The sequence below is a fragment of the Chelonia mydas genome, chromosome 16, assembly GCF_015237465.2.
Source record: "Chelonia mydas isolate rCheMyd1 chromosome 16, rCheMyd1.pri.v2, whole genome shotgun sequence".
Lineage (NCBI taxonomy): Eukaryota > Metazoa > Chordata > Testudines > Cheloniidae > Chelonia > Chelonia mydas.
Window position 1 is genome coordinate 7,203,551 of NC_057857.1, and position 15,439 is coordinate 7,218,989.

The window sequence follows — 15,439 nt, forward strand, 5'->3', positions numbered from 1 at the left end:
GGTTTCCAGGCAGCCAGCCAGTGCACAGGAGGGTGGGCATATTCAGTGGGCCATATTCTGAGCTATTTTGTGCCTGTAGTAAGGTGGGGGTGTCTCCTGGAGTTCCCCAGTGTGCACTGGGGACTGTATATAGTGGAGTGGAGCCAGGGGTCTATTTCGCGACCTTTTCTTGGGCACTGTGCACCCCCAGGGGAGCAGAGAGGGACTGACATTTTGTCTGGCCCTTATGAAAGGCTGTTGCCTCCCCTCCCACGGCACAGCTGCAGATGAGAGCAGCAGAATCTGGCCCCCTGATCTCAGGTACAGTGCTACAAATACAGAGTAATCCCCATGAAGTCCTTTCTGTGAAAACTTCAGATGTATACCAGTGTAGGGATGATCAAAATCTTGCCTTGTGTGTCTGCAGTATCCAGGCCGCTTTCATGTCCCAGGGCATTTACGCTGTTGTCAGATCCTTGACAGTTTTGTGCATGTGAATTCCTGTTGTAGTTTGTAAATGAATTTTATTTGAAGCTGAATATGTCTGAGTGTCTTAGGCTAAGCACAATAGCCACTTACTACCTTGATTCTGTCACACGCTGATTCCTCAGTAGATGTTCACAGGCACCTTAAAATGCGGGTTCCCCTAATAAGCACTTAGGGGATTTTAAAAACGTATGTGATTGATCAACTGGCCACTCACGCCTCTCTCAAGCTATTACAGCATATCACATAAACATGCTCCAAACCTTTAGAGCTCTCGGAGCCCTATCTTGGTGAGCTTGTGCAGTTGAAATCTCTGCAGGGATTGATTTCTGCACAGATGTGGTAGCTACAGTTTCACCGTTAATGATCTCTTTAGGCTATTCTTTCTTCCTGTTTGTGATCCATTTGGGAGTAATCCAGGAACTATCCTGAGCCAAAATGTCTCTTTCGTTGTACTACTTAACAATGTAAGGCGACACTTACGGGGAAAAGGTGGAAACTTCATAGACTGGCTAAGGCTTGAAGTCACTTCTTGCCCCAAGTGTATGTGTTTGATTGTAACCGTATCATGAGGCAAATATAGATTTTGAGTGCCCAGAGTCCCCTTGAGGCTCAGTTTCTTAAAGATTTTTGAACAGTGCCTGAAATCTAAGAATACACCCGAAAGCCATTTATAGCACATAACTCATCAATCTGCGTGACTCGATGGGATGCACTTCATGTATGGGCTAGAAGGTTGTAAGTTCATGTCTTGCACTAGCAACTGGGCTCCTACTTCCTGCTGCTTTCGCAGTGCCTCACTAAGACAGGGCTGCTGTGTTAGAAGTGACACATTAAACCCCTTTCTGGTCATTATTCAATCAACAGTTAAAGTGCTGGAAAACTTAAGTGCCCTGGCTAATTTTCTCTCGTTCAAAATAGCTTCGACAGCCCAGTCAAACTCCCACTGAAGTCAATTACAAACCTCCCATAGACCTCAGTGGAGAAAAGGATGAGTCCATTATGTCTGAGCTGGTAGGTGTGCACTACGTAATGGTGACCACACTCAGTGCATTGCTGTTCTCTAAGGGCTGCAGGAGAGTACACAAACCATTCTATTCTGTTATGTTTCATTCTTATTAGAATTAATAGAAAACTTCATCACCATGAATCATTTAGAATATTTAATAAAGAAACGAGGAAAGAGTACAAAACTGCCTTTATTGCGCTGCTAATCTAAATGGAAACAAATTAAGTTGGGAATCATTGGAGTAGGCATAGTTCACCTGTGAAGTCCTGGTAACAGAATGGAATTGACATGATGATCTCTATATAGTGCACCTTCCAACTGGATCCCAAAGCACTTTACAAATGTTATAGATCAGCCATACACACTTTGCTCATTGCTGAAATGCAGCCACTTCTAAAGTGAAACTCAGCAGCTAGTTAACAGCAAAGTGCACCTTTCCACAACAGCTTAGATCAGGAAGTGAAGAGCACCAGGTTGAAACGAAACTGCAGGGAGATGGAATGGAATGTCCTAATTTGCAATCCGGCCAATACAGAAAGGCTAATTTGCTTACTGTTGCAAGAGTGCCAGGGGGAATCCTTACTGCACATAGCTGGGACCTCAGTTTTATGTCTCATTAACACAAACAGCACCGCCAGCCGCCCAAAGCCTCCAAACATCATTTGTACAGCAGCTAGCACCGCGGGGCCCTGGTCCATGGTTCTGAGGAGCAGGCGCCGCGATAATACAAATAATACGTAATAACAAGAACCTCCTGCTTGGATGCTGGTTCAGTCGGACTCAGAGGAGGAAGAGTCACTACGGCTCTGTCTGCGCTAGGAGCCAGGTGTGTGAGTCCCTGCTTGCGCACGCGTACCTGCGGCAGCGCTCATTGGGCTGGCGCCAGTATAAGTGGCCGTGGGGCTGCACGACTGAGCTGTGCTGAGCACGTACCCGCTCGTTTCAGGTCGGTTTGTATTCGGCACAGCTCAGCCATGCCTCCGCTGCCGCTACCCATGCTGCTGCAGCTATACGGCTGTTGAGACTCGTGTTAGCTCCAGTACGTGTACGTGAACAGGGCAGTCACACCCCGAGGCTGCAATGTGGATGCATGAGTTTTCCCCAGAGAGCTTCCATGTAGAGACTGAACTGGCTTAGCTGAGAAGATCTGACAGGCATATCCTAAGGTGGCCTGGCTGCAGGGCATGGGTTTTCTCCCTGCTTTGGTCTTAAAGAGGGTTATAATCTCTGCTGTTCTATCTCAGGGAAGCTCCGTGTGAGACAGAGGCTGGGGGTAGCGTGAGTGTCGTCCCAGTACATACCCTGCCCAGCACCTACCTGCAGAAAGTGCCTGAGCAGCCAGAAGATGCTGACAATGAGAAGAACGTGACACGGATGACTCAGCCACCACTGGACAAAACCGCCACTGTGAACATCCCCGTCACCATCACTGCGCCTCCCGGGGAGACCACTGTCATACCAAGTGAGTGCCCTGGACAGCCTGTCGGTCTCAATGGAAGTTGTGGACCATGGGCCAGATTTTCAAAAACAGCTCTGTCCATTGGGTGTGGCGCTCTTTTGGAATCCCACCCCTCTGGTGCGCATTGCCACACTGTGTAGACGAGCCCTGACGCTGACTTGGTGTGTTGATCTTGGGCAAGTCACTTGGGGCCTGATTCTCCAGAAGAGATGAGCACCCACAACTCCAGCTGAAGTCAGTGGGTGCTCACCACTTGTGAAAATCAAGCCCTTTAAGGCCTACTGCCTCCATGTCCCCAAATGAGAGAGAGGGAGAATACCTGCCTCAGAATGGTTGTGAGCCTTTAATTCATGCAATGTTTGTGAAGCACTTTGAGGACATCAGAACACTACAGTGAGTTGTTAGTACCAACAGACTGGTTCTCCCCTCAAAGTGACTAGGACAAGCTCCATGTAGCACTGTCAAGACGATTGAAACCAAAGAGCCTGTGACCCTAAAGCGATGGTCACCTTTCTGTGGCGCAGCTGTCAGCCGTGCACACCGAAAGCTTTTCATTTATCCAAAGTGAGTGCTAGGGAAGGGACAGCGAGCAGGGTTTGATTTAAGCTTGTCACTCGACGTGTGCTCTAATTAACGAGGACTGGCGTGCCATGTCTCTGCGCTTTCATTATGACTCAGATGAATGCAAAATTGGTGGTTCGTTATTTGTCCTTTTTGAGCTTACATCCTGGATACGACCATTACAAGGCCCCTTTATGAAGCAGATGAGAAGGCTGCTTCCGTTTTTACTCTAAATACAGCTTTTTCTTTGTATTGTCTGATTTGTATCTTCAGGCCCCAAGTCTCTTCCCTGCTGCATCTGTGTAAAGGAGCGTGGAACGATCTCCTAGAAAAAACCTGTCACACAGAACTTTATATGCAGCCCTCCCCGGCTTGTGGTCCCTGGCTTGCAGGGAGGGAGCAGGGGCAGAAGGGGATGTTCTGGGAACATGACTGGAGAGCTCTTCTGAGCAAGTCGTCGTAACTTAGAGTAGCCCCTGGAGCTGCTGTAAATGGTGGTGGTAGCTGGGCCTGGAATACAGGAAATATAATTAGGCTTAAAGCAATCTGGACTGTGCCTCTTAGGTCCCTGTTTTGTACTCTTCCTCTTTGCTCTCTTGACCATATGAGATGTTCAGTAATTCTACTACATTCTGATACTGACGTCTCTTTCAGTCTCAGTCTCCCCTAGTTCTTTCTTCCCTTGTGACGTTGACGTATATCTGATTTGAGAATTAGTAAGGAATTTACTCAACATGTTTTGGAAAAGGATTTAGGGGGTCTGTCATTTGTCCATGCTGAAATACCGATGCCGGGGGCGGGGGGGGGGGGGAAATAAAAGGTATAGGTTGGTGGGTAAACCATAAAACCTCAGCTAAAACCTCACAAGAGAAAGTCTGTTTGGACTTATGAACTGATTGGCCAGTGTATGCAGCAGCTATTTGGCTAAGAAAAGACCATGCAGCATAAACAGTGTCTCTAGTTCATGTTTTGGGCATCCGACTTCAGTAACAGTCCTAACACAGAGAAGTTCAGGCTTTTCTCAATCCCAGAATTATCAAAGCAAAGCTACAGCTTGCATATTTGAGCCTTCCAGATCCATCCCCGCTGCTGGTTTATATCCCATGCATCGAAAGATTCAGGAGCAGGCTATCAGTTAGGCTCATTATCTCTAGCTGATTCTCTATCCTTACCTACTGGATTATAGAAATATCTGGTTGTTTGGGATCAAATTTCAATCCCCATCTTGACAGACCCTTTATATAAAAAAAAATAACCTTAAGAGTTGCCTGCATTTGGGCATTTCCCAGTCATTTCTGAAATATTGCTTGTCAGTGAAGCAGTTAAGGAATAATTTATTTGTACTGTATATTATACTATAATAAATAGCCATGCTAACAGATAGTAGGTTCATTACACTTAATCAACATGTTTGAAAGCTGCTTTTCTTTATTTTCTATATATCCAGCAGTTGAAGAACATTTGTGAGTGGGATATGTTTTCATTTTTGACCTGTTTGATGCCTGTTTCCTTCAATTCACTTTGTAGTGAACAACGTTGAATTTGAAAGTAAAACGGAAGAGAAGAAAGATATGGAGATTGACGACTTGACGAAAAATGGACCTAAGCCAATCCTGCCTTATAGCTCCATGTTTATCTTAAGCCCTACGAACCCGTAAGTCTTCTCCTGCCACAGTGCCTTCCCTGTCTTGTGCGTGTGTGTGTGAATATGCCGAGAAAAATAATGTACCTTTACTAGATCTCTGTTTCGTCACATCCATTGGAAAACTAAGTACACAGCTTGACTGGCCTACGAACCGGATGCACCACTTGAGTTGGGCTTTCCTGGGGTAATATATTACCAATGGAAAAGAGGAAAAAAAAATCCCAGGAGAAGTCTGAGCTTCTGATGGTCAAGTTAGTGAATATTTGTTCAGTGATCCATCAGTGGAGACTGTGAGCTCGCTGTTGTGGATTGCTCCTCTGAATTTCCAGTCTGACCAAGAGCACGTACCTTTGTCAGTGATCTGTTTTGGAGGATGGAATGTCAGTAGAAGAAGAGGAGTTATGAGGAGCAAAGGGCTGAGGGAAAGTGTTCCTGAGACCAGCGAATGCAGCCTGGTTCCACAAACACCTTCCCCTGTCGGATGTGGTCCTCCTGCCAGCCCTATAGCCCCACATCACCATAGAAGCTGAATTTCTGGAAAATTGCAAGTATTTCTTTATGAGCTGAGGCTGACTATAACATATAGGGTCTGTTGGGATTATAGCACTTCTGCTGTTTGCAGCGTCTGTGTCTCATGGGTAGCTTTGCACTTTGTCTCTGCACGTAGAGAACCGTGTCATTCCCAAGTGCCGCAGGACTAGACAGGTACAATCGTCATGAGCTGTAGGAGTTTTAGCATAACGGGCTGTGAGTCATTTTAAGCAGTAGCTTGGGGCTGGGGCAGAGGTTAGGAATCTTTGCCGCCCCTGAGGATTGCTTGCACTATTTGTGATCATTTCTCTCTGGATTAAACCCTGATTAGATCTGTTTTTCACAGCTCTGGCCTATAACCACATTCACCAAGATCACCTGACTATGAGTGTGTGTGTAGCTGGAATACAGACTGCTGATGAGTAGCCTATAGGAAATGAATTGAGGGCTCAGTCCACTTCCCACTGTCAGCATGGGCTTCTCTACTTTGAAAGAAACATCTGATTTCCCCTCTACATTTTCCGTGGTTTGTTCCTTCAGCCGTCATTAAGGCTTCATGGAGGGTTGTGGTGGCTGATTGAAAAGTCTGTGGAGATTTCTGTTTCTCAGACTGCTGTGAACACATTGTACTAGGTCTAACAGTAGCTTCAAATACAACAAAACGTCCTTTGATGAATGTGATAATACACAGTTAATGTGAGGGAAGAGTTTGATCTGATGTGCACACAGCATGGTACAAAAGAATGATGAACTTTCTGGGAACAAAGAAATGTTGGAATTATGGGGCTTGGATCCTGGCTGTCTTGATTTTAAACATTATTCTGCCTCGAATACTTGGCTGCCTGTTCTGCTTTGCATCAGCTGCGAGTTGACTGCCTGGAGTGAGTCTTAGGTTGTGAAACACCTGGTAACATGACTAAGCTGCAATAGCAGAAAGAATACAAAGTCCTGGGCTGAGAATGGGCTGCCTCTAGCCTGGTACAGACCTGTTAGAGTAGGACAGGTGTTCTCATCCTTTTTTCAGGTAACCTCCAAAACACACCCACTTTTTCTTCTGTTACCCCATCTCGCAGAAAGCTTTGAGCCCCATATTCCAGTATCCTTTGTGCTCTATTAATCCTCCCTCCCCTCACCCCCCAAGATAAAAAACAACCACCAAAGGTGTAATACATAGTTCATGGGACCATATATGGGCAAAGTAGGCATGAACATACAGGGCCATGTGGTGCCCAGCACTGTGAAGGTGAGCAAGATGAGTCGAGGCCACAAGATGCCGCCCATGAAGGAGCCAAATGCAATCCTATTGTGGAGCATGTCCGCCGATCCCTGCAAATGTTGTGGCTGGGGCTACTGGGAGGAGTAAGGATGAGATCGGCCAGACACAGGGAAAGAAAGCTTCACCCTCTGCAAGAGTAATGCAGCTGCATGTAGAACATATGCTCCCCTGGAGACTCAGCCAGAATTCCTCCCAAGCTCTCCCACTGCGGTGTGGTCCCTTAGTACCCCGCACAGCACATCCCAGCTGAAAAGGCCAGAATCTGGCTCTCAGTGTGTGTCAATGGGATGATTTCATCTGGTTACTGAGCCCCTTTTCGTTCAGAAAGTTACTTTCAATGTAAGAAGGGCTAAAAACACATTGAAATGAAATGTGTCACACTCAAATGGTCAGAAGCACCCAAGGGTCTAGGGAAGGAAGAGGAAATAAACACGGTTTTTCTCGTCCGACACAGGTGACGGTTGGGTGTAGGTTCACATCTCTGGTTCTATTTCATGAAGCATTCCTTTCGATTTTTGAAGGGTGGGATATTTTTCCAGTCTCCATTTCTAGATGATGATCTTTCCAAGCTCTGTTGTGCTGCCCAGAGCACAAAGCATTTTTGAAAAATATAATTTAAATCGATGGTTTTTAAAGTACCAACAGTTTAAAAATGCACATACAGATTGAAAGAGATTGATAACATGCCAGTCATAGTTTACAAATATTTCTGCATCTCAGTACTTGTTATGAATGACAAATAACCAAAAATAACTACTTGTTATTTCTTTGATGAATCCAAGTTCAACATGTAAGTTAAAGTTACGAATGTTGTGGGTAATTTCACTTCTTTAGCACCCTGGAACACCAGGAGAGTTCTCCCTTACTGTAAGATACATACCTAGAGCTTGGGGAACCCTGTGAAACATTTCCATGACTAGAAAAGGAGGACTTGTGGCACCTTAGAGACTAACAAGTTTATCTGAGCATAAGCTGTCGTGAGCTACAGCTCACTTCGTCAGATGCATGTAGCTCACGAAAGCTTATGCTCACATGAATTTGTTCATCTCTAAGGTGCCACAAGTCCTCCTTTTCTTTTTGCGAATACAGACTAACACGGCTGCTACTCTGAAACATTTCCATGACTGTTATTTCAGTATTTTTTCATAACAAGTTCACTTCTGTTGTTTTGTGCCCCTTTTACATTCACTATCCATTACTAATCTAGCAACAGGAATTACTAAAGTAAATACTTGCAAAAAGGGAATTTTAAAATCCACTGTTCAAATATTTGCTAAAGGCAGATTTTGAATTGTACGTGAATTACATGCTCATATCATAATTTAGGGTTCTTGGTTAGTTACATACATCATCCAATCTGGGAATAGAAACAACACCAAGTTTATTATTAACTAACCAACACTATGCAAATTTATAATTTTGCATATTTGCAATTAAACATTTGCAACTGAGTGCCAGTCAAGAGTTATTTGCTGAAAGAATTTGTGAATAGTTTTGAATAATATAGAAATACCAGAGTTTCACAATTTTCTTGCAGATGATTCACAGTAAAAAGAGGCTAAATTTATTAAATAAATTACTGGTTATGAATTAGTTGCCCAGCTCTCAAATATTGTAGTAAAGAGCACGGTAGAGATGCCTGGAGAGAGAGAGAGAATAAAAACATTACATTGCAGTTATGAAACACTTTTCTCCAAGGATCTCAAAGCACATAGCAAACACTGAAGTCTGATTCTTCAGTCAAAGCAATTTCTTGCATGAGTAAGTACTACTATGGTCCTGACCCTGCATCATTCAAGTCTTTGGGAGTTTTGCCACTAAACTGAACAGGATCAAGTCAAGTCTTATGCATGCAGGGGACATTAGTGCACAGCAAGGTGGAGTGTGAACCTACAGCACAGTAGTTTGCCGTGCGGTAATGTCCTGTATGGACACTGCTACGGCTCATTGAAAGTTCCATAGTGCACTCTCACGTACTGCTGTTGGAAGTAGGAGGACGGCAAAGCGTGCTACAGAACTTTTAGTGCACTGTAGCAGTGCCCACGTGGGCCATTGCTGCACGTCAAGGTCGCGTGCTGTAGATTCATGCCCCGCGTAGCCGCACGCTAACGTCCCATCAAGTTCAGCCCTTAGTAAGATCTGCAAAATTGTGCCCCAGTAAGTTAAAGTCCTTGATGGTCCTGGGATATCCAATACCACTGTGACCATCTCACGGATGGATTAGTGAGGTGAAGAGAAGTGACTTGCCCAATGTCCCGCAGCAAGTCGGTGGCAGATCAAAGAATAAAGCCCAGTCGTCATGACTCCTAGTTCCCCGCTGTAACCATGATAAAATTCCCAAAGCTGATATTCTTGATGAGCAACGTGCTTGCTCTCCCCCCCCCCCCCCCCCAAGCCACCAACACCGTGGTGCAGACACTGAGGGACAGTAGCAATGCCAGTGCTTCCATCTCCTTTGTTTTATTTTTTTGTTCTTTCAGAATCCGACGCCTGTTTCATTACATTGTGAACATGCGCTACTTTGAGATGGTCATCCTCATCGTCATAGCACTGAGCAGCATCGCCCTGGCTGCCGAAGACCCTGTCCAAGCTGAGTCTCCGAGGAACGATGTGAGTAGTGACCAAGGGAACCAGAATATTCTTGTTTTGCTTGTCTGATAGGAGGTGTGGACGGCAGAACAACACAGATTTCAGAGTGTGGGGGTTCCATCCAGTGATATCAACATGTATGATCTAATGGGTGACAATGGGCTTGGGAGTGCAAACCTGGGACCTTCGGGAAGTAAGATCTGCACCCCTGACAGCCAAGTATAATACAGAGAGAAGATAACAGCCACCAAATCTGGCTAGAATTGATGCTGGATAGGTATCAATTAGGGTGAGACTCTCACTAGCATAATGACAGCTCTCGGATTTCATGTCTCCTTCTGAAAAGCATTGCAGACCCAACATTGAACTTTTTACTTGCATGACCTTCCAAAGTAGTGGCTAGTCATTTATACCAACAATCTGGTCTGCCAATTTCCCTTCCAAGAACACTGAGATTCTCTGGCCATTTCCTCTGTTTGAACCCCATCCACCTTTGAGAACCTGTGTCTTAGCTGTTGATTGATACCAGCTGGATGGGACTGCCTTGGAAACCTGGAAAGGCTGTGCCTTTGCCAGCCCAAGGGATCACTGCTGAGCTGTGGGAGGCATTTCCACACTCCTGAGGGTGGAGTACACTTCCAGGGTATTTTCATCATCTGTAGTACAGAAAGCTTGAGACTGAAGCCAGACTTGAGAGTGGCTTCTTCTGAATGGTTTGGCACAACAGTAACCACTAGGACCAGCACAGGGTGGATATTTTGTTTTTAAACAACTGCAGAAAAATACATTTAGGGACCAGTTTTCAACAGGTTTCAAACCAGACTCTGAGCTTACAAATCCAAGTGATAATGCACACACAAATGGGCATGCACCTTATATCGACACACAAACCCCACAGCTGCAGTCACAGATTGGATGGCTGGGCACCTGTTGTGTTAGCAGATAGGTACCCATTGGGGTTCTTGGAAAGTATCTACTCCATGTCATCCATATTTGGACCAGGGTACTCAGATGCTGTGTCAGCTAGGAACTAAAATGAAGATGATTACCAAACCTCTCCACTCGTCTCATGTGACTTTTGAGAATGAAAGCTATATTAACTTACGGGCCCAGATTCAAATACTCTTGCTTTTCAGTAACACCTTACTCCATGAGTAGCCCTATTATCAAGGGTGTCAGAGGAATCTGGCCCTAAATTATCAACAAATACAAGCAGGGTCCAGCTGCCTGACTTGTTGCACAAACTGTGCACACGGAATGGACGCAGTCATTTGCAAGTGTAAAAGTGGGCATACAAAACCAGAGACTGGGACTGAAAATGTCACCCTTAAAATCCAAAGCAGTTTACCAAGAAGATTATCTAACTTATAGGTGTGAACTGGCAGGTGTTTTACTTACTGAGGCCTAAGTTCAGGATTCTGCCTTTTCCTAACCCCTAAAACAAATCAGGGAGCTGTATTCCTCAGAACATAGGAATTGCCATAATGGATCAGATAGGGGAGCCACCTCGTCTCATAGCCTGTTTCCAATCTGGCCAGTTCCAGAGGTTTCGGGGAAGGGTTCAGGAAACTTGCTAGTCAGAGGTTGGTTTATGCCCTAAATCGGGGGATTTATATCTCTTCCTTACACTCCAGAGGCATTAGCAATGCTATCATCAACTATTGCAGAGGGAAGCACATTTGTACAAAGGTATTATCAGGGAAGAATATTAGGAAAAGATTTTCAAATATTTTGATTTAAAATGTATTCACTTTGCTATTTTAAGCCGGCTGTAAACATGTGCACACAGATGATCTCTCACAGGTGCACATGAGCTTTCGGACAACGATTTCTTTTTTTAAAAAAATTCTGTTTCAGTTCCATGGAGGGGACTCAAATTTGTGGTCTAAACAACCTGAAAGCATCCCATGAAATGGGTATTATGCAGTGACACTGGGGTAAATACGCCACTGCTGGAATTGACCTTCCATACACTCTTTTTGGGCAGATCATTTCAGTGATTCTGTACTTAGTCTCCTTTAAATACAGATTTCTCTTTCTGACTTAGGCACTGAAGTATCTGGATTATATATTTACGGGTGTCTTTACCTTCGAGATGGTGATAAAGGTAAGAATATCACCATGGGTCTTTCTTCAACTTTTCAGAGTCACTGTGGTATATTTTCAGGAGTCCAGAGCAAGAGATATGAACAGGGCAGAGACGCCACTCATGCTTGTTGAAAAATATTGATAATAAGAAGTTCTACCCATTATGAACAGGGCTTGGAAACAGCTGCACACACCCGTACATCACACCAGCATCTTTCTGTAGCTACTGTCTTGTTCTCCAGAATCTCTGCTTTTGTCTTAAAAAAAAAAAAAAAAGTTTTTTTGCTGTTATGCTTGTGAAGAAAATCTCAAAAATGTGAATGGAGTGTGATGCAGAAATGTCAGCCTGAGTTTGCAGATACTCGGAATCCTAGTTCTGAGAAGTGTGAACAGCTCCATTCATCTCAATCAGGTGTAAACTCTGAGGCTCAGTGACAATAATTCAAAGGTCAACATTAACTATTTCATCCCACACATAGGAACAGAGAGGGAGGGGATCACAATCTACACAGTGTATTGTGAGAAATCTCTCATTTTGGTGCTGAAAACATTTGGGAGATATTGACACTGATGGGGTTCCAAACACAAATAATTTATGACAGTTTGTTCTTCCTTGGGCAGATCTCTCTACCTATTACAGTCAGGTAGTTTGGCCCCAAGGTAACTTCCAGCAGAGCTGCCTCTGTGGATGTTATTTAATTTAATTTTGTGTAGCTGGCAAAGGGCATGAGACCAGCACACTACAGTATGTATGTATTAAACAGCGAGAAAATGAACAGTACAGGTGAATGTATATTTGAGAGAAGACCAAATTACAAGAAAGGATCCAAATTGCTCTATTCTCAGCATATGTGTTTATTGTACCAAACTACCACACAATGTGGCATAGGAAATGGCCAGGAAGTGGAAAATTAAGGGGATTGACAGTCATGGAGTTCATTGGCAAAGATATGTGTAAGGAAGCTTACAAAGCATCTGCTTGTGTAACCCACTCACCTCCTGGGTGTGGTATTCTGTCCCATCTAGTGGCACCGAGACCACTTAGAGAGAGAGATAAAATGAGTCTGCTCTACAGCTTTAGCTAACAGCCAGTTGGCTTTTAGCTCATGCGGTAGATGCTCATGCACTAAGCTCCAGAGGTCCTCGGTTCGATCCCTCCTGCCAGCGACCAGGGTCTGTCAGCATTACAATTGCAGTGCTCCTGACTCAGAAGCACCATGATCTGCTTCTGAAATACTAACTTCTCTCGCTAAATTACAACAGCAAACCTCCCTTTCCCCTGTTGAAAACCTGTCAAGAACAAAAACATCGCTACTGTGTAACTTTTGATATAAAACCACTCAAGATAGTTAAGTCCCAGGCAGACTGTGAAGAGCTACAAAAGGATCTCTCAACACTGGGTAAATGGACAACAAAATGGCAGATGAAATTCAGTGTTGATAAATGTAAAGTAATGCACATTGGAAAACATAATCCCAACTATACATATAAAATGGTGGGGTCTAAATTAGCTGTTACCACTCAAGAAAGAGATCTTGGAACCATTGTGGATAGTTCTCTGAAAATATCCACTCAATGTGCAGTGGCAGTCAAAAAAGCAAACAGAATGTTGGGAATCATTAGGAAAGGGATAGATAATAAGACAGAAAATATCATATTGCCTCTATATAAATCCATGGTATGCCCACACCTTGAATACTGCGTGCAGATGTGATTGCCACATCTCAAAAAAATATATTGGAATTGGAAAAGGTTCAGAAAAGAGCAACAAAAATGATTAAGGGCATGGAATGGCTGCCATATGAGGAGAGGTTAATAAGACTGGGACTTTTCAGCTTGGAAAAAAGACGACTAAAGGGGGATATAATTGAGGTCCATAAAATCATGCTGGTGTGGAGAAAGTAAATAAGGAAGTGTTATTTACTCCTTCTCATAACACAAGAATTAGGGGTCACCAAATGAAATTAATAGGCACCAGGTTTAAAACAAACAAAAGGAAGTATTTTTTCACACAACATGTAGTCAATCTGTGGAACTCTTTGCCAGAGGATGTTGTGAAGGCCAAGACTATAACAGGTTTCAAAAAAGAACTAGATAAATCCACGGAGGATAGGTCTATCAATGGCTATTAGCCAGGATGGGCAGGGATGATGTCCCTAGCCTCTGTTTGCCAGATGCTGGGAATGGGCTACAAGGAAAGGATCACTTGGTGATTACCTGTTCTGTTCATTCCCTCTGGGGCATCTGGCATTGGCCACTGTCGGAAGACAGGATACTGGGCTAAGATGGACCTCGTATGGCCGTTCTTATATTTTAGAAGGAGGATTTATGAAGGGACCTAAATCATTTGATCAAGGATATAGGGGTTCACCTCACTGTAGATAATACCTATCCCTGCTGCACGTCTGCATCTGGAGTTGATTCCTGTGTTTTTACATGTGTCATGTTAATTTGTTTCCTCTGAAGATGATTGACCTGGGGCTGCTGCTTCATCCTGGCTCCTATTTCCGTGACCTGTGGAACATCTTGGATTTTATTGTGGTCAGTGGGGCCCTGGTGGCATTTGCCTTCTCGTAAGTAACTTTTCTTTACAATCTGAATTTCTGGGAAAGGAGAGAGGAGGGTGGACGTGACACTGAACTAGAGCCGTTTAAAGCTCAGTAGTTGTGGTTCCATTTCACAACAGGTTCCTGGGTTTCATAGCACCAGTTTTTTATTTTAAATGTTGGGTCAGAACAAACTTAAAACTTCAAGTGAAATTTTCATTTTCTTTCACCCAAAACTTAGGGGGAAAAGAACTTTCCATAATGTCAGCCTCAATTAACAAGCTGTTCTAGAGTTCATCGAAAGTTCACCCAGGTGTGTTTTGGTCCCAGCTGCCACTCACTCGAATCTGGACCCATGTTTGTGACTTATTGGCAAGTTTCTGGCAGCTCTGAATATTTTTAAGCTGCTCTGATTGAGAAAAAAATGATCACAGGAGATTGAACCATTTCAGAAAGTGCATTTTTTTCATCAGATAATGTATATCTTTTCATGGAAGTGTGCAAGTCTACCCTATATGTTACAGACATAGAACCATCTCTAAACAGATGGCCAGAGTTACTGATGTTCTGTAGTTGATTTGCCTAACTCTGACAATGCAAAACCACCATAAACTCATCTTAAAGTTAAGATAGCATTGTGGTTGTTTCGCATCACTGGAGCTACATAAAGTTGCCAGAGCATCCTGGTGAATCTGGCCCAGAATTTTTTCTTCTTCTGTAGTTTCTGAATTCCTTCTGTGTTATGTCCATGAAATCTACATTTTAGATCTTTTGTTCTAGTTCAATGGCAAATGCTTCAAAAAGCAAAACCCAAATCTAAGTTGATTTGACCTCAGTCACTGAGACTGTGAAAACAATAAGATGCGACAGTCATCTTTTCCCTCTTTCTCCAGGGAGAGAGTATTGGATGTAGGCTAGTGGAAAATTGTATTAAATCACAGAATTAGATCCTTTAATCCTCTAGATTTATTTTCAACAACATGATGGTGACAAGGACTTTCCCAGAAATGTTTAGATTACAGAATATGATCAAACTGTATCATTTGCCGCCATTAAATGAAGCTAGCAATGTTGACTAGTGTTTAGAGAAGGGGACTGCGAACTGGGAGGTCTGTGCTCTGTTCTGGACTTGGCTGCTAACAAGCTTGGTGATCTTATGGGCAAGTTGTTTGAGGCCCGGATTTTAAAAAATGAATTCTAGTTTTGGTTGCCCACTGCTTTGGGTACCCAATTTTAGGTACCGAGGGTTTGGTGTTCAGAAGGGCTGAGA

The 15,439-nt window shown here is 43.8% G+C and overlaps 1 protein-coding gene across 14 annotated transcripts in view; it reads left to right on the forward strand.

The window, feature by feature from the left end:
* CACNA1B (calcium voltage-gated channel subunit alpha1 B) overlaps positions 1-15,439 on the forward strand; it is a 466,872-nt gene that overhangs the window by 354,713 nt on the left and 96,720 nt on the right. For all 14 annotated transcript variants that reach the window (XM_043530418.1, XM_043530423.1, XM_043530432.1 and 11 more), the window contains 5 exons: positions 2,719-2,936; positions 5,022-5,148; positions 9,427-9,556; positions 11,583-11,642; positions 14,090-14,196. In XM_043530418.1, coding sequence (XP_043386353.1) covers positions 2,719-2,936; positions 5,022-5,148; positions 9,427-9,556; positions 11,583-11,642; positions 14,090-14,196 — 642 coding nt within the window. The remainder of the gene's footprint in view (positions 1-2,718; positions 2,937-5,021; positions 5,149-9,426; positions 9,557-11,582; positions 11,643-14,089; positions 14,197-15,439) is intronic.